General features: G+C 41.2%; 1 protein-coding gene across 3 annotated transcripts; it reads left to right on the forward strand.

The window, feature by feature from the left end:
• Nucleotides 1-2,749: 2,749 nt before the first annotated feature.
• Nucleotides 2,750-22,781, forward strand: LOC146618614 (acetylcholinesterase-like). Of its 3 annotated transcripts, XM_085370030.1 has the most exons (10): nt 2,750-2,815; nt 3,467-3,766; nt 4,911-5,139; nt 5,342-5,474; nt 5,542-5,693; nt 6,670-6,856; nt 12,878-13,188; nt 19,800-20,009; nt 20,095-20,252; nt 22,000-22,781. In XM_085370030.1, the coding sequence occupies exons 2-10, from the start codon at nt 3,475-3,477 to the stop codon at nt 22,092-22,094; spliced, it is 1,767 nt and encodes a 588-aa protein (XP_085226156.1). In that variant the 5' UTR covers nt 2,750-2,815; nt 3,467-3,474; the 3' UTR covers nt 22,095-22,781. The 3 variants fall into 3 exon arrangements, 2 of the variants coding, with proteins under 2 accessions (XP_085226156.1, XP_085226157.1); XR_014906772.1 differs by lacking the exons at nt 19,800-20,009; nt 20,095-20,252; nt 22,000-22,781 and adding exons at nt 13,452-13,678; nt 13,753-15,108; XM_085370031.1 differs by lacking the exons at nt 19,800-20,009; nt 20,095-20,252; nt 22,000-22,781 and adding an exon at nt 13,452-15,108.
• Nucleotides 22,782-25,254: the final 2,473 nt, after the last annotated feature.

Here is a 25,254-nt window from a genome sequence, read left to right on the forward strand (position 1 = left end):
TTGCTCCAAGCTTTCACACAGAAATGAATTTAATAGGGTTTTTTCTGTTTCTTTTTAATTTTCATTTATTTATTTATTTAATTTTTTGCTGCTTATCCCTGGCTTCATAACAGAAGACTGACATTAAAGGGGCACGGCTGAAATTAACTTGTGTGTTTGAGGTTGGGTGGGGTTTCCATTTCAGTCTGCAGGCTTATTTTGATGATACTGGAATGAGAGAAAGAAAACATTTACTCAAAGGGTCCTATCAAATATCTTCCATTTCTTCCTTTACACACCTATGTCAAGGGGGCCCGGAGGCCAGTACGTGGGAGGGGACTCAAATGTGGAAACCTAATGGAACAGCGTTAAGATTTTAACAAGCTTCACTGTGAAAACAGAAACTGGAAATGACAACAAGAGGATACGCAGTGTTGAGTCTCTGACGTGGAGGCACTAGAACAGAGGGAGAGTTTGGTTAGGTTCTTAGAGTGAGGACTTAATGAGTGGAGGAGAGAGGAATACTGATTCTGTGGGCTTACTTGCAGGCAGAGGTTGTGAGGCTTTGGGGAGGGCAACCCAGTGAGCGTCCGAGAGGTGAGTGAGTGAATGCGGTTCCAACCAAGTGGGTTGCAGAAAGGTGCAGAGAATCTTGACAAGGAGACCAGCATCCAGGTAATTAAGCTGCAGGGGAGTGAAGCGGTGACTTGATGAGGAAACTGGAGACACAAGGAGACTGAGGTAAGTACAGAGCATGAACATGTAAACAAGAAGCAATGAGGCCTGGTTACCACCATGCGGCAGCTGACAAACTGGAATAGATGACTGCACTGATCGTAAATACAGCCTTGCTGAACATTGTGAGTGGATGACAGGTGAGGAACCAGGGTTTTGTCAAGAAGGTGGACGGAGCTAAACACAGGAAGGCAGTGGAAAAACACCAGATGCTCACTTGGATCCTGGTAACCTAATTCTTGATTAAATATGCATTTGTAGTGAATACTGCTGTGCTGTTTCTAAAACAAATGGTTCTGCTTAATTTTTCTGCATTTTTCTGTCACTGTCCGCATATCTATCAAACCCTCCTGCTGAGTTGTACATAACTCTAAAAAGCCAGAACTCCCATGGCTCCCTTTCTCCTAAGCTGATGTCCATGACTACAGCTGGTTGGCATACTGAAAGAGCAAGAGGCTTTAAAAGTGAGTGGTAGACTGATGGAGAGACACAAAAAGGAAACAAATCCTTGCCTAGGGTATAGGGTTGAATGTTTCCATGTCTAAAATTAACTTCAATCTTCAGTATGCACCATGATAGGGAACGCATTATTAATCAGGTTGACATACACAGATGCGGCCTGTGTCTGTGCCTCAGTCTGTTGTGCCAAGACATTGCATCAGAGTCCCAGTAAGCCTTTGTTTATTGTTAATCCAACTGCACATAACATGCTATAAATAACATGAAACCATACACACACACACACACACACTCACACACAGGGGGCGTACACAAACATATGCTCAAACTACACACTATTAACAGTTCCAAAGGGGTTTAGATTTCTCTCTAGCTTTGACCATGGGAGTGGGAAAGAAAAGCAAAGATCCCCCCCCCCCCAAAAAAAAAAGAAAGAAAGAAATGACAGGTATAATAAGCAGACAGCAGTGTGAGAAATAAACAAGGAACAGACACAGGAAGTGGTATAATGAGAATTAAGGAGGCTCTGCGTGACTACATAGAATGATCAAATTAAGTTTCCACGGAGTTCATTAAAAAAAAAAATATATATATATATCCATGTCCAGAATGATAATTATCAGGGCTGGATTTCCTTCTGGGTTATGCTTGGCACCATACCTAATTCAGGTTTGTTAACAATTGCAGATATATTTGTTTTCTTTTCTTTTTTTTAAAGCAGTAACATAACAGTCATAAAAGACAATTCCTTAATTTCATTTTTAGTGCATTCAATACATCCAAGAGTTTACATTTACACAAAAATGCATTCCAGGTTTAATTATGCATTAATTTTCTTATTTACAGTTTCTTAGATCCATTTTCTGCATGCATTACTGTATTAACCTTGAGAAAGAGAGTGTTTCAGAGCAACCTTACATTATAAACCGATGTTTCTTTAGTTTTGTATATTTGTCAGTTACATTTTATTTGGGTTTCTTTTCTAGCTATTTATTTGTGTTTTGCTATTTATTCTAAATGCTGCTAGCAGGGAGTTGCTTCTAATTTTGTTGAACATCTGAAGTTTAATGACAATACAAAGATTCTGATTGTGATATAAATAAAGGGATGTGTCATTATGAAAAGAAACAGCCCATATATATATATATATATATATATACATATATTTATATATATGTGTGTGTGTGTGTGTGTAAATACATTGTTGTAAATCATTAATAAATAAAAAATAACAATGCTACAGCAAGAGTGCATTTTATACATTAATATCACACCAGCACTCACAAATTGTTACAATCATAATACTGCAAATCAAACTTTCCTTTTCCTCTTCAAGAAAATGTATTGTAAAGATAATAAAACTGAAGACTTTATTCACGAAATTTTGCTCTTCACTCAGTCTTTATTATCATTCATAATATGGATGGCAATGTTTTTGTCTTTTACTATTATTAATTGTATTCAGGGAAAGGTAATACTGTGTTGTATTATATAAAATACAAGTAGTACAAGCAGCAGTAGTAGTGGGTGGTGCACTGGGCCGGCCCAGGGATCACTGGACAGAGGTTGTCCATGTTTTCATCCTATCAGTACCGTGCCCTCCTCACTCACTCCAGACAGACACAAACTGCTAGCTGACAAGGTAAGACATCACTAAAGCTTTTATAAACTGGAACTGGCGGATTTAATTCTTGCAGTCATTTATAATAATCTCTGCATGAGCGCTTGTGTCCCCATTGCGCGCATCGAACCAGCCTTGCGCGATTTTCACTCTAACCTCGATTAGTCTGTGCCTTTTCAAAGTAAGGCGGCTTCACACGTGATCTGCGTGCGTGCAGTTACTTGCACTTTTTATACTCGCCAACAGCTTCAGTATTTGTGAATATCCGAGGATTAAAGATGCTTTTAAAGTGACACTCTGATAGCGGGAATGATCCCCTCTCTCGCTCTCCCTCTCTTTCGCTCTCTCTTTCACACACGTGCGCGCGCGCGCGCACACACACACACACACACACACATGCACACGCACATACACACCCACGGTCTCTGCGCAATATATCCACACACATCGACCCACCCTAAACTTTCTATGACCTGAAGACAAGCTATTTTAGTTAACAAAGGCATGCTTCAATAGTATCTGGAATGCTGGTGTGTTTATCTGCATGTGTTTTTTTGGGTTTTTTTTTTAGTGTCTACAAAGTCTTACTTATACTACAATGCTTATTGCACTTAAAAAGTTAAAGTTAGGGCCATATTGTAGTGTAATATGCCTTTATTTTTCTATCCTCAGGATTTTCCATGGCTGCAAACTCTCAGTGTGTACTTCTTGTTATATTGCTTAATTTTCTGACATTATCACTTGGCACTCAAGATGACCTTATGATCAGTACAAGCGATGGGAAAATTCAAGGGAAATTGCTTTCTGTGCTGGGTTCGGATGTTAGAGCCTTTCTTGGAATTCCCTATGGAAAACCACCTGTTGGGAAATTAAGATTCAGAGCGCCAGAGCCAGTAGAGAAATGGGATGGTGTGAAGGATGCTACCAACTTTCCAAATTCCTGCTACCAGATGCCTGATACAGCCTTTCCTGGTAGGACTCACATTAACACAACTGGGCACAATGCATGCACAGACTGTGTAATGGATAGTGCATATCTGTACACTTACATACATATAGCCACTACATAATATGAAATATTCAAAGGACTAAACAAAATCCAAACATAGTATTAAATAAATATTTTCAACATATTTCACATTGCTGTTATTTATATGTTATGTACACATGTTTTATCTAAACAATAACCAGAGAGTTACATTACTATAAATAAATTAATAATATTATTTTATAATTTATTTAAAAATAAAACCTGCAAAAATATTTATCATACCTGATAGCACTAATTCATCACTTGTTTGACTGATAAGTAATCTTCATTTTTTTTCTTTTTAGAGAGAGAGTTAGGATTGCAATCCACTTTAGACTGTTTTTTAAAAAACATTTTATGTTACCTAAACGCTAGCTTATAAAGGGTAGCATTTTGCTCTCGGACAGTTTTGTCATGCAGAGGTTTTTTTGCACTGTATTCATTTCAGAGTAATGCTTTAGTGGGGAGTGGCAGTTAGGAAACATGATCTCATTCGTAGTGTATGCATTCCCTTTCCCAACTAAACACTTTTTTTAATTGCAAAAGTAAATCTTGGACATGACCCATAAATGTTAAGCAATTTTTTTTTGTATTATTATTTTCTAGACTGATAAAGAATGTATCTCTTACACATTACACTTTCATATATTCCTTAACACGAATACACGAGTCAAAGTTTTCAAATGCCTTTCCCCTCACTCAAAAGAATTACTGCGGTTGGGCTGGCTGTATTTATAGATGAAGCCACCTGTCGGAGATTGTTGAACTACTGCAACGGATACCAGACATATATCAATGTAATAAGCACACTCACTTAATTTAGATATGACATCAGAGATAGAAATGAACCTAACTCACTGTTATCAGGTTGTTGTCAGTGATTCTCATTCTAGGTAAAAACAACCATACAACTGTACACAGTACATTAATGGTAAATTCAAGTTAATTTTTCTTCAAGCTAATAAAATGAAATGGACCGATGAATAAATTAATTTGAACTTGTAGATTGCAGTAATGTTGTCCCAATCAGGCTCTTCAAAATTATATAATTATACTACTGCTGTTATCTAACAAAATTCTTTCCAGGGTTCAAAGGTGTAGAAATGTGGAACCCAAACACTCCTCTGAGTGAGGACTGTCTGTACCTCAATGTCTGGTCGCCACGTTTCAACAAAACGCAGCCTGCACCACTTGCCCCTGTCTTTGTCTGGATTCATGGTGGTGGGTTCATCTCAGGAACATCGTCATTGGACATTTACGACGGCCGTTTCCTGAGTAAATCTGAAAGTGTTGTTGTGGTATCAATGAATTACAGGTAAGAGGTAATAAATACTAATAGTAATTAAATATAGTTATTATATGTAACTAGAAACTCTACACATTTATACAAGAAAATAAAATTGAGTATGACAAATCTGGGTGATATTCTTTTTAGAATAATAAGAGTAAGCAATATTGTGATTTAGCTTCAGTCATACATTGTCAGTATGCCTTATTGTTGTGGTCATCAATAACAGATTGGGAGCGTTTGGTTTCCTGTCTCTTCCCGACAACACAAATATCCAGGGTAATGCAGGCCTTTTGGACCAACGCCTGGCTCTTAAATGGGTTGCAAATAATATTGCAGCTTTTGGTGGTGATCCTTCTAAGGTAAATGCCTTAATTCTAGAAAGGTTTTTCACATGTTGAAACAATTTTAATTTGGCATTGTTTCCAGGTTACTCTGTTCGGAGAAAGTGCTGGGTCTGCATCTGTTGGCTTCCAGCTGCTCTCGCCGGGCAGCCAGGATCTTTTTCAAAGGGCTGTGATGCAGAGTGGCTCCCCCAATGCATACTGGGGCACAATTAGTCAGACTGAGGCCTGGGACAGGTAGTGTACATTTTTTTATCATCTTTGTCTTGAGCCAACTTGGTTGACTTAACCCTTGTATCTAGACTGACAAAATGACAAGTGTATTAAAAAGTCTGAAGATTTCCAGAGGCTGAAACCTGATGACTTTGCCTTTAGCTCCAACAATAGGTCGACATTCTCATTCATCCTCTGTCCATATAGGTACCGTTAGGATTTTATCAATACCAATATTGAAACTGATATTACTTACAAATATTAATACATCCTGATAGTCTGATATTATTTCTGATACTACCCTCCAGAGTTTAGTGTAAAAAGAATACACAGCAGTGGCTATAGTTAATTCTGAAGTGTTGGCTAGCACACAAATGGTGTTTTTCATTGCAGTCTTATACTAACCAGGTATCGAGGTGTTTAGTTTTGTGCTTCAGGTCAATGGCTGTGGTGATCCCACACAGTTAAAAATATCCTACTAGAGTGAGGGCTTGGCTGTTGTCCCAGGCTGCAGCTAAGTTTACAAGGATCTGCCAAATTTGAAGATACTTACACACAGTAGTCTTTCTGTATACTGACACGTTTAATTTTAACAATTCTTAGCAATCAGATTAACAGACTAACAAGAACACTGTGGCTTTGCAATAGATAAAAACATATATTATTTTTTGTCAAAAAAGGCTTTGATCACAGTAAAAAATAAATAATAATGTGTGTGTGTGTGTGTGTGTGTGTGTGTGTGTGTGTGTGTGTGTGTGTGTGTGTGTGTGTGGATATATATTTTCATTCAGTTATATATATTTATCTACTACAAAAAAACATGATTTTTGACTTCAATATTCAGTTCCAAAATCTACATTTGTCTTTCATACTATCTGTGAGATCATATTGTGTGACAATGTGACAATAAAAGTGATTTGATTTGATTTGATTTGATTTGCATTGAATAAAAGTTTGGTTCTATGAGTTCTTCCTTATTTTATTCTTTTTCAATATTTAGGTCTCTTATGCTGGCAAAACTTGTGGATTGTCCCTCATCTCCTGCAGCTCGTCTAGAAGCTTGTCTGCAGCAGGCTGATCCTCAAAAAGTCTCAACCAAGCAATTTGAGGTTCTCACTCAATCGTCACTATTAAGTCTTCCCTTTATGCCTCATGTTGATGGGAACTTCTTACCAGATGCAGTTGATGTGAGTACCCATATTTGGCATTTGGTTGACTTTCTTTAAGAAATATTTTTTTCGCTACATCATGCATCTCCAATAAGTGCTGTTCATACTTGGGTTTAAGGCAGTGTTTCCCAACCACTGTGCCGCGGCACATGGGTGTGCTGTGAAAAATGATCAGGTGTGCCGTGGATGATTAACTGGTTCCACCTGAGTAACTGGCAGAACAATTACATTCTCTTCAAATAGAGGGCAATACAACTATCTGCTCTAATTAAATTGGTTGCCAACTGACAGTAAAATAGTAGAAGACGAAGAATAAATGACATAATAATCATGCTGTGAGTGAGACAACGCAGCACATAATAGCAATAGATAAATATTTGAAAAGAAAAAGTAGTCAATCTGACCTGGATCCTGGAAAAAATTCCTACCCAGATGAGCAAATTTTCCTATATTTGGTGCGCGGGAAAAATATCAATGTGCTTTCTGTGACATTTTTGTTTGGTGGTGTGCCGTGTGATTTTTATAATGTGAAATATGTGGCGTGGCTCCAAAATGTTGGGAAACACTGGTTTAAGGAAAAAGTTGCATGCAACCAGTCCACATGTTGTCAAAAGAAAAAAAAATAAACGTTTATACAATCAAAGGGAAGTATACCCTCTTTAATTCTAAGGTTATACATGAAAAAAAAATAACAATTATCTGGTTTTTACCAGATTAAATAAAATACAACCTTAGATGAACTACAGTACATGGCATCTTGCACCGAGTGATTTTTTAGTTATTAAAAACAAAGTTAAAGAAGCAGTGTGTGGAAAAAAAATATTTTAAAAAAAAGTATACACTGTGACTCAGTAGCTTGTAGAACCATTTTCCACAGGAATAACTTGATGTAACTGCTTTATGTACGACTTCATGACTCTTCATCACTTTTGGCCCACTCTTCTTTACAATGTTGCTTCAGTTCATTGAGGTTAATGGACATTTGCTTATGCACAAGTCTCTTGACATCCCACCACAAACACTTGGTCTGGATTTTTTTTTTTTCATTCTGATGTAGATTTGCTGGTGTGCCTAGGTTAATTGTCCTGTTGCATGACCCAGTTTTGCCTAAGGTTAAGCTGTTAGGGAGACTGCTTCACATTTGAGCCTACTATCACAATCCCATCTCCACATTGGTCCTGTCTATCTAAAGGACATTGTTCCAGAAGTTTTGTGACTTCTTCAGTTGCAATTTTGCAACCTAAGCCATGCTGTCATGTTCAGTTTTGAGAGATAATTTCAGTTGTACTATCATGAATTTTAGTATTTAATATACTAGCAGAGGACTGTTGTAGCTATCTGGCTTTTTATAATTTCTCTGATCATTATGTGGTCTAATGTTGGATCACTTAAGAATCATGGACAGGAACTGACCTGAAAAATAGGATCATGGCCAAGCTTGAAACCTGTATCCCCGTAGTCGGTTACCAAGATTACGTGAAGTACCCTCAGAAGGTCTGCTAGATGATGTTAATGCAGCACTATGGACGATACCTACAACCACGATTACCGACACTAACAAGCTGATCTACAATACGGCAGCGGTGATCAGTGAGATGCTTGGCTACAAGTTGAACAGCCACAAGGGGCAGTACCCTCCATGGAGAAGGAGGCTAGAGGGCAACATCAAAGTAGCACGGAGGGAGGTTAGCCAACTAACGGAGTTGCAGAAAGGTGCGACAAAGAAGGTGCATAAGAAATACAGCAAGCTGTCCATACCTGAGGCCTTGGAAACTGCCAAGCAAAGACTCATAGCCTTGGCCAGCCGCTTGAGGAGGTACACCAGAGAGATAGAAGGCAGGAGAATAAACCAGCTGTTCTCCACAGAACCAGCAAAGGTGTACTCTCAGTGGCAAGGGAACAATAAGAGAACAGCACCACCAAGGCTGGAGATGGAGCAATACTGGAAGAGCATATGGGAGAAGGACGCAACCCATAATGGCAATGCTCAGTGGCTAGTGGATCTGAGGGCAGACCACAGCGACCTCCCTGAACAGGGTCCAGTAACCATCACAGTGGCAGATATCCAAGAAAGGGTCTCCAGTATGAAGAGTTGGACAGCACCAGGGCCCGACATGGTTCACACCTACTGGCTAAAGAAGCTGACTGCACTCCACGAGCGTCTGGCAGCACAAATGAACCAGCTGCTAGTTAACGAGAGACACCCGGAATGGCTAACCGAAGGTCGGACGGTCCTGATCCCCAAGGACCCCAAGAAGGGACTGGTCCCCTCCAACTACCGACCAATAACCTGCCTCAGTACTACATGGAAGCTCCTGTCAGGCATCATATCGGCTAAGATGAACAGGCACATGGGTCAATACATGAGCGGGACACAGAAAGGGATTGGCAAGAATACCAGAGGCGCAAAACACCAGCTACTGGTAGACAGAACAGTCAGCCGAGACTGCAAGACCAGACTGACCAACCTGTGCACTGCCTGGATTGATTACAAGAAGGCCTATGACTCAATGCCCCACAGCTGGATACTGGAATGCTTAGAATTGTACAAGATCAATGGGACCCTAAGAGCCTTCATCAGGAACTCAATGGGGATGTGGCGTACAACACTAGAGGCCAACTCCAAGCCCATAGCACAAGTCACCATCAAGTGCGGGATCCACCAAGGAGATGCTCTGTCCCCACTGCTGTTCTGCATAGGCCTGAACCCCCTCAGTGAGATCATTAACAAGACTGGCTACGGATACCGACTACGGAACGAAGCAGTTGTCAGCCACCTCCTGTACATGGATGACATCAAGCTGTATGCCAAGAGTGAACAAGACATCGATACACTGATCCACACTACCAGGCTATACAGCAATGACATTGGAATGTCATTCGGACTGGAGAAGTGTAGTCGGATGGTAACAAGAGAGGGAAGGTAGTAAGAACTGAGGGGATTGAACTACCAGAAGGCAACATTGCAGACATAGAGGACAGTTACAAGTACCTGGGGATCCTGCAGGCGAATGGGAACCATGAAGAGGCCGCTAGAAAAGCTGCAACCACCAAGTACCTGCAGAGGGTCAGGCAAGTCCTGAGGAGTCAGCTGAATGGTAAGAACAAGATCCGGGCCATCAACACGTACGCCCTGCCCGTGATCAGGTACCCTGCTGGGATAATAGACTGGCCAAAGGAGGAGATAGAAGCCACTGACATAAAGACAAGAAAGCTCCTTACCATGCATGGAGGGTTTCACCCCAAGTCCAGCACCCTGAGGCTGTACGCTAAGCGGAAGGAAGGGGGCCGGGGACTGGTGAGTGTCAGCACCACAGTCCAGGATGAGACAACGAACATCCAAGAATACATTGGGAAGATGGCCCCAACTGACCGAGTGCTCAGTGAATACCTCAGGCAGCAGAAACCCAAGAAAGAGGAGGGAGACGAGGAACCATCATGGAAGGACAGGCCCCTGCACAGTATGTACCACCGGCAGATAGAGGAGGTGGCTGATATCCAGAAATCCTACCAGTGGCTGGACAAAGCTGGACTGAAAGACAGCACAGAGGCACTAATCATGGCAGCACAAGAACAAGCTCTGAGCACAAGATCCATAGAGGCTGGGGTCTATCACACCAGGCAAGACCCCAGGTGCAGGCTGTGTAAAGATGCCCCAGAGACAATCCAGCACATAACAGCAGGGTGCAAGATGCTAGCAGGCAAGGCATACATGGAACGCCATAACCAAGTGGCCGGCATAGTGTACAGGAACATGTGTGCCGAGTATAACCTGGAAGTCCCGAGGTCAAAATGGGAGATGCCCCCAAGGGTGGTGGAGAATGACCGAGCTAAGATCCTGTGGGACTTCCAGATACAGACGGACAAAATGGTGGTGGCTAACCAACCGGACATAGTGGTGGTAGACAAACAGAAGAAGACGGCCGTAGTGATCGATGTAGCGGTTCCGAATGACAGCAATATCAGGAAGAAGGAACACGAGAAGCTGGAGAAATACCAAGGGCTCAGAGAAGAGCTCGAGAGGATGTGGAGGGTGAAGGTAACGGTGGTCCCCGTGGTAATCGGAGCACTAGGTGCGGTGACTCCCAAGCTAGGCGAGTGGCTCCAGCAGATCCCGGGAATAACATCGGAGATCTCTGTCCAGAAGAGCGCAGTCCTGGGAACAGCTAAGATACTGCGCAGGACCCTCAAGCTCCCAGGCCTCTGGTAGAGGACCCGAGCTTGAAGGATAAACCGCCCGCAGGGGCGTGCTGGGTGTTTATATATATATATATATGTGTGTGTGTATGTATGTATGTATGTATGTATGTATGTATGTATATATATATATGTGTGTGTATTTGCGTGTTTGTGTACAGGGAGTGGAGAATTATTAGGCAAATGAGAATTTTGTCCACATCATCCTCTTCATGCATGTTGTCTTACTCCAAGCTGTATAGGCTCGAAAGCCAACTACCAATTAAGCATATTAGGTGATGTGCATCTCTGTAATGAGAAGGGGTGTGGTCTAATGACATCAACACCCTATATCAGGTGTGCATAATTATTAGGCAACGTCCTTTCCTTTGGCAAAATGGGTCAAAAGAAGGACTTGACAGGCTCAGAAAAGTCAAAAATAGTGAGATATCTTGCAGAGGGATGCAGCAGTCTCAAAATTGCAAAGCTTCTGAAGCGTGATCATCGAACAATCAAGCGTTTCATTCAAAATATGGTAAATGGTAAATGGCCTGTATTTATATAGCGCTTTAGTCCCTAAGGACCCCAAAGCGCAAAATAGTCAACAGGGTCGCAAGAACCGTGTGGAAAAACCAAGGCGCAAAATAACTGCCCATGAACTGAGAAAAGTCAAGCGTGCAGCTGCCAAGATGCCACTTGCCACCAGTTTGGCCATATTTCAGAGCTGCAACATCACTGGAGTGCCCACAAGCACAAGGTGTGCAATACTCAGAGACATGGCCAAGGTAAGAAAGGCTGAAAGACGACCACCACTGAACAAGACACACAAGCTGAAACGTCAAGACTGGGCCAAGAAATATCTCAAGACTGGTTTTTCTAAGGTTTTATGGACTGATGAAATGAGAGTGAGTCTTGATGGGCCAGATGGATGGGCCCGTGGCTGGATTGGTAAAGGGCAGAGAGCTCCAGTCCGACTCAGACGCCAGCAAGGTGGAGGTGGAGTACTGGTTTGGGCTGGTATCATCAAAGATGAGCTTGTGGGGCCTTTTCGGGTTGAGGATGGAGTCAAGATCAACTCCCAGCCCTACTGCCAGTTTCTGGAAGACACCTTCTTCAAGCAGTGGTACAGGAAGAAGTCTGCATCCTTCAAGGAAAACATGATTTTCATGCAGGACAATGCTCCATCACACGCGTCCAAGTACTCCACAGCGTGGCTGGCAAGAAAGGGTATAAAAGAAGAAAAACTAATGACATGGCCACCTTGTTCACCTGATCTGAACCCCATTGAGAACCTGTGGTCCATCATCAAATGTGAGATTTACAAGGAGGGAAAACAGTACACCTCTCTGAACAGTGTCTGGGAGGCTGTGGTTGCTGCTGCATGCAATGTTGATGGTGAACAGATCAAAACACTGACAGAATCCATGGATGGCAGGCTTTTGAGTGTCCTTGCAAAGAAAGGTGGCTATATTGGTCGCTGATTTGTTTTTGTTTTGTTTTTGAATGTCATAAATGTATATTTGTGAATGTGGAGATGTTATATTGGTTTCACTGATAAAAATAAATAATTGAAATGGGTATATATTTGTTTTTTGTTAAGTTGCCTAATAATTATGCACAGTAATAGTCACCTGCACACACAGATATCCCCTTAAAATAGCTAAAACTAAAAACTACTTCCAAAAACATTCAGCTTTGATATTAATGAGTTTTTTGGGTTCATTGAGAACATGGTTGTTGTTCAATAATAAAATGATTCCTCAAAAATACAACTTGCCTAATAATTCTGCACTCCCTGTGTAAATGTATAAACAAATTAACTTCACAAAAACAACTAAACAACTTTCTCTCTTCCTTCTGCAGGTACTTCTAAGTTCTGGTAACTTTGCAAAGAAAGATGTGATGTTTGGTTTAAATAAGGATGAAGGGACATATTTTGCTGTTTATGCAGTCCCTGGATTTAATAACACCGGTCAGAGTCTCATCACTAGAAAGGAATTCTTGGCAGGAGTGACGCTTGCAATGGATACTGCGAGTGATGTCATGAGAGATGCAGCCATTTTCCATTACACGGATTGGACAGATGTGGACAACAGGGTGAAAAACCGTGACTCTGTATGTAGTCTTGTTGGAGATCAAATGTTCATGTGTCCAGTGCTCGACTTTGCTCACAGGTAATGAGTAATTCTTATTGATCATATTTTTTAGTCACAGTTAATAAACACAAAACACGTCAGAACAAAGCCACGCCCACATGGTTCTAAGAAAAGGCATTGTATGTATATGTGTGAACTTCTGTATCTAAGTAAGAATGTGTGTGTGTGTGTGTGTGTGTGTGTGTGTGTGTGTGTGTGTGTGTGTGTGTGTGTGTGTGTGTGTCAGACCTCCAATTCAATTCAATTTCAATTCAATTTCTCTATTGTCCTGCTGACCAAAGGGTCGTAAACACAGGAAGCTTACATCAAAAGAAGCAGATCTTCCAGATAGGATGTATCTGCAATAAAACATTACAGCCCCCCCCATCCAGAACCTCGAGAATCTGGCTGTATCCATGCTGCCCTCCTGCTGCTGTTGATCTCTTTGATTGAGGCCAGTGATCAGCTGCATCCCTCTCTACAATTGTTTGAAATTATTCAACTGGAGTTTGGTTTCCAGCTTCTCTCTGTAGGTATCTTTACACTTTCTCAGCCCTGCCTTTAGGTCATGGTGTAGGTTTCTCAACTTGTCCTTGTTCCCAGGCCTGAAGATCCTCTACTTTTCATTCAGCATGTCCCAGTATGCAGTCTCACTGGCTCCCTGACTCCAGAATTCTTCTCACAGGCTTGGTGGCAACAGGAAGTCTTAGAACTGCAAGAACATACTGAGATGTTAACAGGACCTGGTTTTGGTCTGATCTACATAGTTGGCAAGGGCAGTGGCTTTGTATACATCCTGCATGTTTGCGTGCAGAAGATCCAAAGTTTTATTTTTTCATGTTTTGACCAGATACTGCTTTAAAGTTGGCATAGTGGAGGCTAGATATGGTTGAAACCGCCAGTGATGGTGATGAAAGGCTCTGGGGGTTTATGCTTTAGGTCAGTGAAAGTCCCGTGTGTGATGTCACATGCTGCTGACCCATTAGCTGCTACATAAACACGTATTAATATAGCGGAGAATTCTCATCGTAGATAACATGTCCTGGATTGCATCACCATTTATTAACAAACACTGCAATCTCTCCATCTTTTCTTCTTATTGCTCAGCTTGGCGTCTTTGTCAGCCAAACTATGAAAAAGTCTGATACTGTGGTGGTGTGGTCCAGGTACCTTTGTAAAGCATAATACACTGCGCTCCCGATACTGCCGATTACTCTGATGCTTTACCAGTTATCCACTTTTAAGAGACCTCACATTCCCCATGACGACCGGTGGAAAGGAGGGTTTATGTTTCCTTCTCCTTGATTATATTCTTACTCTGGCCTGGCACTGATTATGTCACCTTTTGAGTTCCTGCAGGATGACCGGTCTGGCTACAGGCAGCAGTGTTGTGTTTTTGAAAGTGCCAGATCCTGAGTGTGAGAGTGCCAGGTCCTGAGTGTATAGAAACACAGAGCCATTCCACTCAGTCTTACCCCTCATCATGACAAATATAAAAAAGACAGTGAGGACCATAAAATTACAAAAAAAGACGACTAAGGTCTATAGTTTGTAAAAACTGAAATCTAAAAAAAAAAGACAAAAAGGACACTATGAATAAAACCGCAAAACACACTTAACTACGGAAGCTGCTGCAACAAACCACAATTCTCACAACATCTAGAGACTAAGAACAAGAACAAGACTCAACTCTTATGTTCTTGCGATTATTGCAAACAAATCCTGACAAAACACTGACAAATAGAGCTGGTTTAAAGAAATGCCACCTTACTAATAGTTTAAAGACCCCCGGAGAGCAGTCATTTTGGTTTTCTACCTTAGACCCCCGCGGAGTCATCATTTTGCGTTTCTACCTTTAAAAGCCGGAGAGCAGTCAGTCAAATGCTGGAGTCATTCATATGTATATTAGGTCGTTACCTAGGAATTCTGGAGGGAGGGGAGTGGGGGTGAGTGATTGAGGGGGTGGGGGAGTGGAGTGTTTCAGTTTGCCATCTTAGGGAGAAATCAACACATGTCCTTTGTATGTCCTTTGTTGCTGACATTTATTGATGAAAACAGTACAAAAAACCAACCATTTGTACACATATTTACAAATAATGATAAAAAGTGAGTGAGTACATTTCAACATTTTCAGCAATCACTCACAATCCTGGCACTGCCACGGTATCTGTCGTCTGCATTTACCACATGTGTACCTGTAGCAGTGAACACATCGCACAGTGGCCTGATTTTTTTTGCATCTGTGTTTGACCTGACACGTGGCCCTTTTTCCAGGGCTCGGTGTGGAGGGTTGTGTCCGAAGCAACTGATCTTTTCTTGCCTTCTTCGCAGCTACATGAGAGCGAGCCAACTCCCTTGCAAGCTCCACCAGGAAGTCCACCCGTCTTTCCTTCGTCCCGGTGCATGCTTGATACAGCACATGTGCATTCAGTGCTGCCATGTCAATCATGTTATAAAACACGGCGACTGGCCAGCGCCGTGTTCCTTTGCGGACAGTGTACTCCCGAACCATCTGGTCCATCACATCCACGCCACACTTTGTTTTGTTGTAAAGGGTGACAGTGTTTGGCTTCCTTTTGGTAGTGTTATCAGTCTGAACCACGCTGTGCATGCTGCTAAGAATATAGACTGTCTTCTTCCGTTTGGCCGCATACGCCGTCAGCGTGGCAGCAGAGGTTGAAAACACCTAAGAAATAAGATAAATTGTTATTTCCATAGCCCTTTTACACACAATGAAACACATAAACATAGAACCACAAAAGACCTGCAACATACCTGAGTGGTGAATTCATTGCGATCTGTCTGTCTAGTGGATTGAGGAATTTCCCTGCGAATCTTGTTGACTGTGCCGAGGATGGTGGTTTTCCGTCCAAGAAGTTTTTGCGCAAGTGAAAGCGATGTGAAGAAATTGTCCGTGGTAACATTTCTGCCCTTGTCTAGGAATGGTTCCATCAGCCTCATTACTACATTTTCAGAAAGTCTCTCCCCAGTGGGACGATTGGGGTCCTTGCCAAGATATGGGAAGACATTGCAAATGTACTTGGATTTTAGGTCGCAGGCCACCCAAAACTTGATCCCAAACTTGTCCGGTTTACTTGCAATATACTGCAGGAAACAGCACCGAGTCTTTGATGGGAAAAGCTGTTCATCAACGGTGATATGTAGACCAGGGTTGTAGCACGTGATGCAGTTGGTGACAAATGATCCCCACACACTGGAAACTGCAGCGAACTTATCAGTCTTTGCTCGATCACTGCGGGTGGACTTGTCATCAAAGCGTAGGTGTTGCATGATGTCTTGGAAGCGGTTTCGTGCCATAGTTCCAATTATCTGTGGGTTTCCCAGGTTTGCTGACCAGCAGTCATTTACCGATGGAACCCTGTAAACCCCCCGCAAGATGACAATTGCAATAAATGCCATTAGTTCAGGGAGGTCCATGAACCAATGAACATGCTCCGTTTGCTGTGCATGTTGAATAGTCCATTCTTGAATGCTATGAAGCATGTCAAGAGTGATGAAACACAGGAAGCTCTGAAGGCGACTCGAGATACTTCTCCTGGCCTTAGCCATTGGCTCTCCATCTGCAGTGTACGGTTCTATTGGGGTGAAAGGGAGACGGGTCCCCACATGTTCTTCACGCCACACTGTGCCATCTTTCGCTGTCTCAGTCCCCAAACAAGCTCTCTTTTTCGGTGGAGAAGCAGTCTCCTCATCTGCAGTGTGAACAAATTCTAATTGTGAGCAATGGGAAGGTCAAACAAACTTACTAACTACATCCACTTACTTGTTTGAAATGAAAAAGGAAATAACATGAAATGAAACTAACCGGAAGACTGATCAGACAGCTCTGAGTCCGAATCCGGCTGAACTTCTAGGTCTTCTCCATCCGAGTCACAAGGGTCGACTTCCGTCAGGATCATTTCCAACGCCTGCTGAGTAGTGAGTCTTCTCTGCATTTTCTTTCCTTGGAGAGGAGGTCCGTACACCACAGAATTCTTCAGGGCAATGAAGGGTTAGGCTAAGTGCAGTGAGATTGTGTCATATATATACCCAGTACAAAAAACACCCAGTGCTCTGATTGGTGCACAATCATAGAGATGATGCCCACAGAATTCTTCAGGGCACTAAGCGGGGTACTGTGACGGGGCACACCCAGTGCTCTATGATTGGTGCACAATCATCTCTATGATTGTGCACCAATCAGAGCACTGGGTGTTTTTTGTACTGGGTATATATATGACACAATCTCACTGCACTTAGCCTAACCCTTCATTGCCCTGAAGAATTCTGTGGTGTACGGACCTCCTCTCCAAGGAAAGAAAATGCAGAGAAGACTCACTACTCAGCAGGCGTTGGAAATGATCCTGACGGAAGTCGACCCTTGTGACTCGGATGGAGAAGACCTAGAAGTTCAGCCGGATTCAGACTCAGAGCTGTCTGATCAGTCTTCCGGTTAGTTTCATTTCATGTTATTTCCTTTTTCATTTCAAACAAGTAAGTGGATGTAGTTAGTAAGTTTGTTTGACCTTCCCATTGCTCACAATTAGAATTTGTTCACACTGCAGATGAGGAGACTGCTTCTCCACCGAAAAAGAGAGCTTGTTTGGGGACTGAGACAGCGAAAGATGGCACAGTGTGGCGTGAAGAACATGTGGGGACCCGTCTCCCTTTCACCCCAATAGAACTGTACACTGCAGATGGAGAGCCAACGGCTAAGGCCAGGAGAAGTATCTCGAGTCGCCTTCAGAGCTTCCTGTGTTTCATCACTCTTGACATGCTTCATAGCATTCAAGAATGGACTATTCAACATGCACAGCAAACGGAGCATGTTCATTGGTTCATGGACCTCCCTGAACTAATGGCATTTATTGCAATTGTCATCTTGCGGGGGGTTTACAGGGTTCCATCGGTAAATGACTGCTGGTCAGCAAACCTGGGAAACCCACAGATAATTGGAACTATGGCACGAAACCGCTTCCAAGACATCATGCAACACCTACGCTTTGATGACAAGTCCACCCGCAGTGATCGAGCAAAGACTGATAAGTTCGCTGCAATTTCCAGTGTGTGGGGATCATTTGTCACCAACTGCATCACGTGCTACAACCCTGGTCTACATATCACCGTTGATGAACAGCTTTTCCCATCAAAGACTCGGTGCTGTTTCCTGCAGTATATTGCAAGTAAACCGGACAAGTTTGGGATCAAGTTTTGGGTGGCCTGCGACCTAAAATCCAAGTACATTTGCAATGTCTTCCCATATCTTGGCAAGGACCCCAATCGTCCCACTGGGGAGAGACTTTCTGAAAATGTAGTAATGAGGCTGATGGAACCATTCCTAGACAAGGGCAGAAATGTTACCACAGACAATTTCTTCACATCGCTTTCACTTGCGCAAAAACTTCTTGGACGGAAAACCACCATCCTCGGCACAGTCAACAAGATTCGCAGGGAAATTCCTCAATCCACTAGACAGACAGATCGCAATGAATTCACCACTCAGGTATGTTGCAGGTCTTTTGTGGTTCTATGTTTATGTGTTTCATTGTGTGTAAAAGGGCTATGGAAATAACAATTTATCTTATTTCTTAGGTGTTTTCAACCTCTGCTGCCACGCTGACGGCGTATGCGGCCAAACGGAAGAAGACAGTCTATATTCTTAGCAGCATGCACAGCGTGGTTCAGACTGATAACACTACCAAAAGGAAGCCAAACACTGTCACCCTTTACAACAAAACAAAGTGTGGCGTGGATGTGATGGACCAGATGGTTCGGGAGTACACTGTCCGCAAAGGAACACGGCGCTGGCCAGTCGCCGTGTTTTATAACATGATTGACATGGCAGCACTGAATGCACATGTGCTGTATCAAGCATGCACCGGGACGAAGGAAAGACGGGTGGACTTCCTGGTGGAGCTTGCAAGGGAGTTGGCTCGCTCTCATGTAGCTGCGAAGAAGGCAAGAAAAGATCAGTTGCTTCGGACACAACCCTCCACACCGAGCCCTGGAAAAAGGGCCACGTGTCAGGTCAAACACAGATGCAAAAAAAATCAGGCCACTGTGCGATGTGTTCACTGCTACAGGTACACATGTGGTAAATGCAGACGACAGATACCGTGGCAGTGCCAGGATTGTGAGTGATTGCTGAAAATGTTGAAATGTACTCACTCACTTTTTATCATTATTTGTAAATATGTGTACAAATGGTTGGTTTTTTGTACTGTTTTCATCAATAAATGTCAGCAACAAAGGACATACAAAGGACATGTGTTGATTTCTCCCTAAGATGGCAAACTGAAACACTCCACTCCCCCACCCCCTCAATCACTCACCCCCACTCCCCTCCCTCCAGAATTCCTAGGTAACGACCTAATATACATATGAATGACTAGCCAATTTAGCTTCCACTTCCAGCATTTGACTGCTCTCCGGCTTTTAAAGGTAGAACGGTAGAAGCCTGGAAATCCCAGTGTTAAAACTGCAAACCAGTATAAAAATGACAATTACTAACACTAACAATGTTTCTGCATTTTTTGTGTTTTTTCCTCAGTTTGTATGAACCACTTTATTTATTTTTCTGTTATGTTTCATCCATCTTGAGCTAACCTGTTGTAATATAATAATATATCTCTGTTATTTACACTTTGCAGGCTCTCTCAACATGGTGGTAAGCCTTTTGTATATTTATTTGATCACCACTCATCAGTCAATCCCTGGCCAGAGTGGATGGGTGCTATGCATGGGTATGAGATAGAATTTGTATTCGGAATGCCTCTGAATGCATCTCTGGGATACACAAAGGAGGAAGTTAATATGACCAAGAAGTTTATGAAACACTGGGCCAACTTTGCTCGTACAGGGTAAGCATAACCAGATGGTCAGACACTCACTCAACTAGTATGAAGACCCTGATGATTCTTAGAACTGATTTATTGTCTGTTTCAGAAATCCAGGCCTTGAGGGAGCTAAGTGGCCTGTGTTTACTGTTCAAGAGCAGAAGTATGTCACACTGAATTATAAACATCCAGAAGAAAAGACAATGATGAAAGCCAAAGAATGTCAGCTCTGGAGCAAATTTATCCCAAAAGTCCAAAGCGTGTCAGGTTGGATACACAAACACCTACACACATACATGCATGACACATATATAAAGATCACTCTATATAGTCTAAATGAAAGTATATTTTCTTTAAATTTGGCAGGTTTAAAATGAATCTTAAATATAATCTCAGATGAAGTAAAAAAAAATTACATATTCCACAGTGTCATTATTTACTTTAAAAAAATGAAGCCGTCTCTGAAAAAGTAAGTGCTTCTGTAGGAATAAAGAGGGTGATCTACAGTCAGGTGTTGCTACTCAGATCTATTTGATTAACTGGTCACCACCAAGTGTGAACGCGTATAATAACTGAAATGTTGCCAGTTTGCTGGTCTGGAGGATTTGAGGAAAATACATCAGCCATCTCTTAGAAGAAACAATTGTTGCTGGGATATAGGGCTATTTCCAAAGAATTTAAGTCCTTCAATTATTAACCAGTGGAAAACATTAAAGACAGTTGCCAAGCACACCAGGAATGGATGTCTCAGCAAATTCACTTAAGGTTCAACACGTTTGAGGGAAGTTTTTACTTCCCTGCCCTGCGAACCAAAACTTATTTGTGCTTAAATGGAGGGAACAATACTGAGCCAGCTATATTGGTGTGTTTATCACAAGAGCTTGTCACATACAAAGACATGAAAAGTTCAAAAAATATAATTTAAGCATCATTTACAGCACTGTACTCAGGGGGTTAAATCAGGCCAGAATGATTTTATTGCACTTTTGGTGCAGATGTCATGAATTGTAGGACTGTACCTAGCACAAGAGAAGGGGAGAGAGCATAAAGATTTTAATGCTTTTTTAAGTGGCAGCTAATTTCAAAAGTTTTTATAACCTTCACAAATATCAGCAAACACACAAACTATTTATGTGCACAGTTTGTCTGTTAGCTAAAGTTACAGCTAATGTCCTTGAAATAGCTACTTTTTTTCTTTGCATTGTACTTCTGCTAAGGTAAAACTTTCTGTATTTTTTCACCTCTGCTTATTTTAAAAAACGAACCCTAATGTAAAGAAGAGTGCACCAAAATTCATCCACAACAATGTGAGAGGCTGATAAAGTCAAATAGAAAATGATCACTTCAAATTATTGCTTCTAAAGTTGGTTCTGGAAGCTATTGAAAAATATGTCACTCTTAGTTTTTCATAGCCTTTTTTTTGCATTTTGTCTTAGTTTTTGTTAAATAATGACACTAATGTCCACCACATTCTTTCTCTCAGTTTCTGTTTTTCCAATTTTAACATCCTGTAAGGACTAGATACTTTTTCATTATATCTTAATATGTAACACTTTAGAAGATATAGAGAGTGTACATTTGTTAACCATTACTGTAGTTATCTGTAGTAGGAGGCATTACATCAGGTTTTGTTAGGAAGGCGTTTAGCTTGTGGAGGAGAGTTTTATTCTGTCTTGCTCCCCTTGTGTTTCACCTAAGTTTTGGAGGTCTAAGTGGGAGGAGAGGAGGGTCAGTCATCACTTCTCTGAGCATAGATCACACAAGGGTGAATAATACTGATACACCTCCACAATTAAACTTACTGTGGAATCATACACCACATAGCAGAATGATTAAATATTTTTTATTGGAAAAAGGAAAGGACAAAAAAAGAGAAACATCTAACAGTACACACACACACACACACACACACACACACACACACACACACACACACACACACGTGTAAACTAAAGCCGAAAGATTCTTTGTGAAATAACATCATGATGATGTTCTTGTGCTTTTTTCTCCACAGATAAACTGGTGTCTTGTCATAATGCAAGTGGGATTATACTCCGCTGTAATTATTTGTTCCTGCTCATGTTATTGGCTATAACTTTAACCTACTGATGGACTGAAGAGGCCTGTCTTCTACAAAGTTGAAGTCTGGTAAATGTAAATTTACCAGACAGAAAGGAGACGTGGCGTGTGTCGGTGCCTGTTGTGCCAATATATCAGAGTCCCAGTAAAGCATTGTCAATTGTTAATCCAGCTGTGCATAACATATATAAAAAAAGATGAACAAGGATGTAAACACAAAGTCACAAAAGGATGGTATTACACTTGGTAATACGCCTAATTCAAATTGCTTAACAATTACAGATAGAGTTGCTCTTTCTAAAGCAATAAAACATAATCATCAATCAAAATTATCACTGTATTTGACAAAAAATGTATTCCTCTTTCAGTTATACATAATTTTTTTGTATGCATGCACTGTTGTATTTACTCTCAGACAGTGAATTCTCAGTAACTCAATGATGACAATAAAGGGTTGAACTGTTATGAAGAAAAAACTTTTGACATTTAAACAATTGTATGCAGAAAGTCTCATCATTCGATGTGAACAGGATGAACATATGGATATGGTACATATGTCCAATAGAGGATGCTGACAGCTAATGTGAGCAGGTTGAAGGATGACCCTGTGACCCTTTACCACTGGTCTTCCAATTCAAAATAATGTCTGGGATCTGCACCGGAGTGCATGGACTGCACAGGCAGTCACCTTTGACATGGGGCATTGGGCTCAAGTCATTTAACTATTCCATTAAAAAAAAAAAAAAAAAACATTTAACAATAAATTAATACAAATATATTTGCACTCACACATACTATGTCCAGAGGTTATAAACTAAAATGTGCAAGAGTGCCCATTTACAGTTTTAAAGAGTACAACAAGCGTACAATTTGTACAATTAGTAGACCTAGTATGTTTGATTTGTTGTGTACCCTGAGTCTACATTTAGAGGCTGTTTTTAAAATTACTTTAAAACACAATCCGAAAACTCATAGAAAATGTAGCCATGTAGAAAAATTACTGAGATTGAAGAGGCAAAGCAGGAGACAAACAACAGACATATTTTATCTGAGTACACCACACCCTAGGACAGTTAACTGTGAGCACCGAATAGCCTCAACACACTGCCATTTGTTCTGAAATATTCAAGTAGAGTCATGCTTTAAATTTATCTGCATAAGCTGATCCAATGAGAGCTAATTTATTTGCACTGTTTTCCTTTGCTTTTATGAGAGCAGCTTTCCAGTCACGTTCATTGCTCCACACCACACAGAACTGTCAGGTCCCGGCAACCTACTAAAATAGTGAAGGCATGACCAGCCTGCACCCTAAACCCACTGCTCCACCCCTCCTCTGCAGCTGAGCCACAAACTACTGCTAACTGAATAATTAAACTGAACTGCCACAGCAACAACTTGTCCACAATGTGGATTTTTTTCATTACCAGACTGTATGAATTAAGGAAACAGTAGTTGAAGTTGTAACCTTTCTTTAGGACAAGCAATGAGCATAGGTAAAGCCAGCAGCATTTTTCTGGTGGTTTGTGCATGCACATTGTGGATGAACCTCTGGTCTTTGATGGTAAATGTGCATGGTAAGCTACCACTTGCTCTGCTTTCACTGCTCTGAGATCAGTTCCTATCCTTTGTGTGGAAACACAGCTTGTACTGTATCTCCAAGTACACAAGCTTCAGTGATTTGTCATTGTGACAGATGATTTTCCTCTTCCTCACCACCTTGGCCAACCTGTGAAGTAGAGGATGGAATGTGAAAAGTTGTTAATAACTCCTTTAGCAAGGAATGCCTTGACGATGTTGGAGAGGGGGCTGTAGTTCTTACTAAGTCAGGCCTAATAAAAAAGAGACGTTGCCTAGGTTAATTTTAAATGATTATTAATGTGTAAAATGCACCCTTGCTGTAGTGCTGTATGCACAATTAAAAGGGGGTGGTGGTGGTGTCTGCATGCCTTCCTGTAAAAATCACCACACTGTGGCTTTATTTTTTATGGTTGGGATTCATCGTGTACATATCTGAATAATTATATTATTCAGAAAACTATTATTGGGTTTTTGTTTGTTTGTTTCTGGCACTGATCACATAACTGTGGTTTTGAGCTATATGACAGACTCATACTTGATTACCCCTTCTTACTCATTTCAACACATTTCTTAGAATTCACACATTATTATATTGAAATTAAAAACTGTCATGGCCTTTCCATTCACTCCGGAGAGTTATTATGTTTAACTATGGATAAATTAATATTTATATACAGCTAATTTTTAAGGATAATTTCAGAATTAACTTCTAATAAAATGTAATAAAGTTGAACTTGTCAGATGCAATAATGCAGTCACAAACAGTCTCACTAAAATGATAATACACTGGTGGTTTTATATAACAAACTTCTAGGGTTAAATGGATATAGTGAAGGACAGCAAACAAATTGGTGTGACAGATGATGGTAGGGAGAGTGAGATAAAGGATAATCTTAAATGAATGTGTCTGTATTATTTACCCTTTGTAGGCTATGTCAACACGGTGGTGAGACTTTTGTTTATTTAACCATTACTGTAGTTATCTGTAGTAGATAACTACAGTAACCACACACATGCCTGCTCCTCTCGTTAACTGAGATAAACTGCTGGCATATTGGTTTTACATCTATACTGTCCAGTCTCTCCTGGTGGACATACAGCAGCATTGTTTAATCTCATTTGAGTCATTGTTAACCTTACCCATCTTTTTAGTCTTCTGAGAGCACTGAAGCTTCTTTCAGCCTAAGTACATGCGTTTTATCCTCAGATTACAATTATTATTACTATGTGCTTGATGTGCCTCAGCTTTGGCCCTGGCTCTTCCCCTCTGACTGCACTAGGACATATTGCCACCTGATAAAATAACACATTGATTCGAGCCATATAAAAAGTGAGACGTGTCAATTCAGATTCTTTGTCAAATGAATCAATTTACATCAGCAGCCTAACAATTGTCATGGCAATAAATACTAGTTAATCTATAGCACCAAATCATCAGTCAGTCACCTGTGACCTCGCCTCTTCACCTCTGTCTGAGCTACAACATGGCAGAGCTGCCTCTGTCACCTGATGAATGACAGTGAGACATTCCACATACATGCAGTCACACATGTGCTTCAAATACAGTCATGAACCATCAAGTCATCATCCAATTTCACCTGTGAACTTGTAT

Source organism: Diplotaxodon limnothrissa, linkage group LG14 (assembly GCF_057381915.1).
Source record: "Diplotaxodon limnothrissa isolate DT_005_m linkage group LG14, D_limnothrissa_male_GT1.1, whole genome shotgun sequence".
Classification (NCBI taxonomy): domain Eukaryota; kingdom Metazoa; phylum Chordata; class Actinopteri; order Cichliformes; family Cichlidae; genus Diplotaxodon; species Diplotaxodon limnothrissa.

Bases quoted from the DNA above. Each gene is read 5' to 3' on its own strand.
- LOC146618614 (XM_085370030.1), top strand. From the start codon at position 3,475: ATGGCTGCAAACTCTCAGTGTGTACTTCTTGTTATATTGCTTAATTTT. The intron at 5,140-5,341 runs GTAAGAGGTAAT...CATCAATAACAG, and splicing joins GTGGTATCAATGAATTACAG to ATTGGGAGCGTTTGGTTTCC. The intron at 20,010-20,094 runs GTAAGCATAACC...TGTCTGTTTCAG, and splicing joins GCCAACTTTGCTCGTACAGG to AAATCCAGGCCTTGAGGGAG.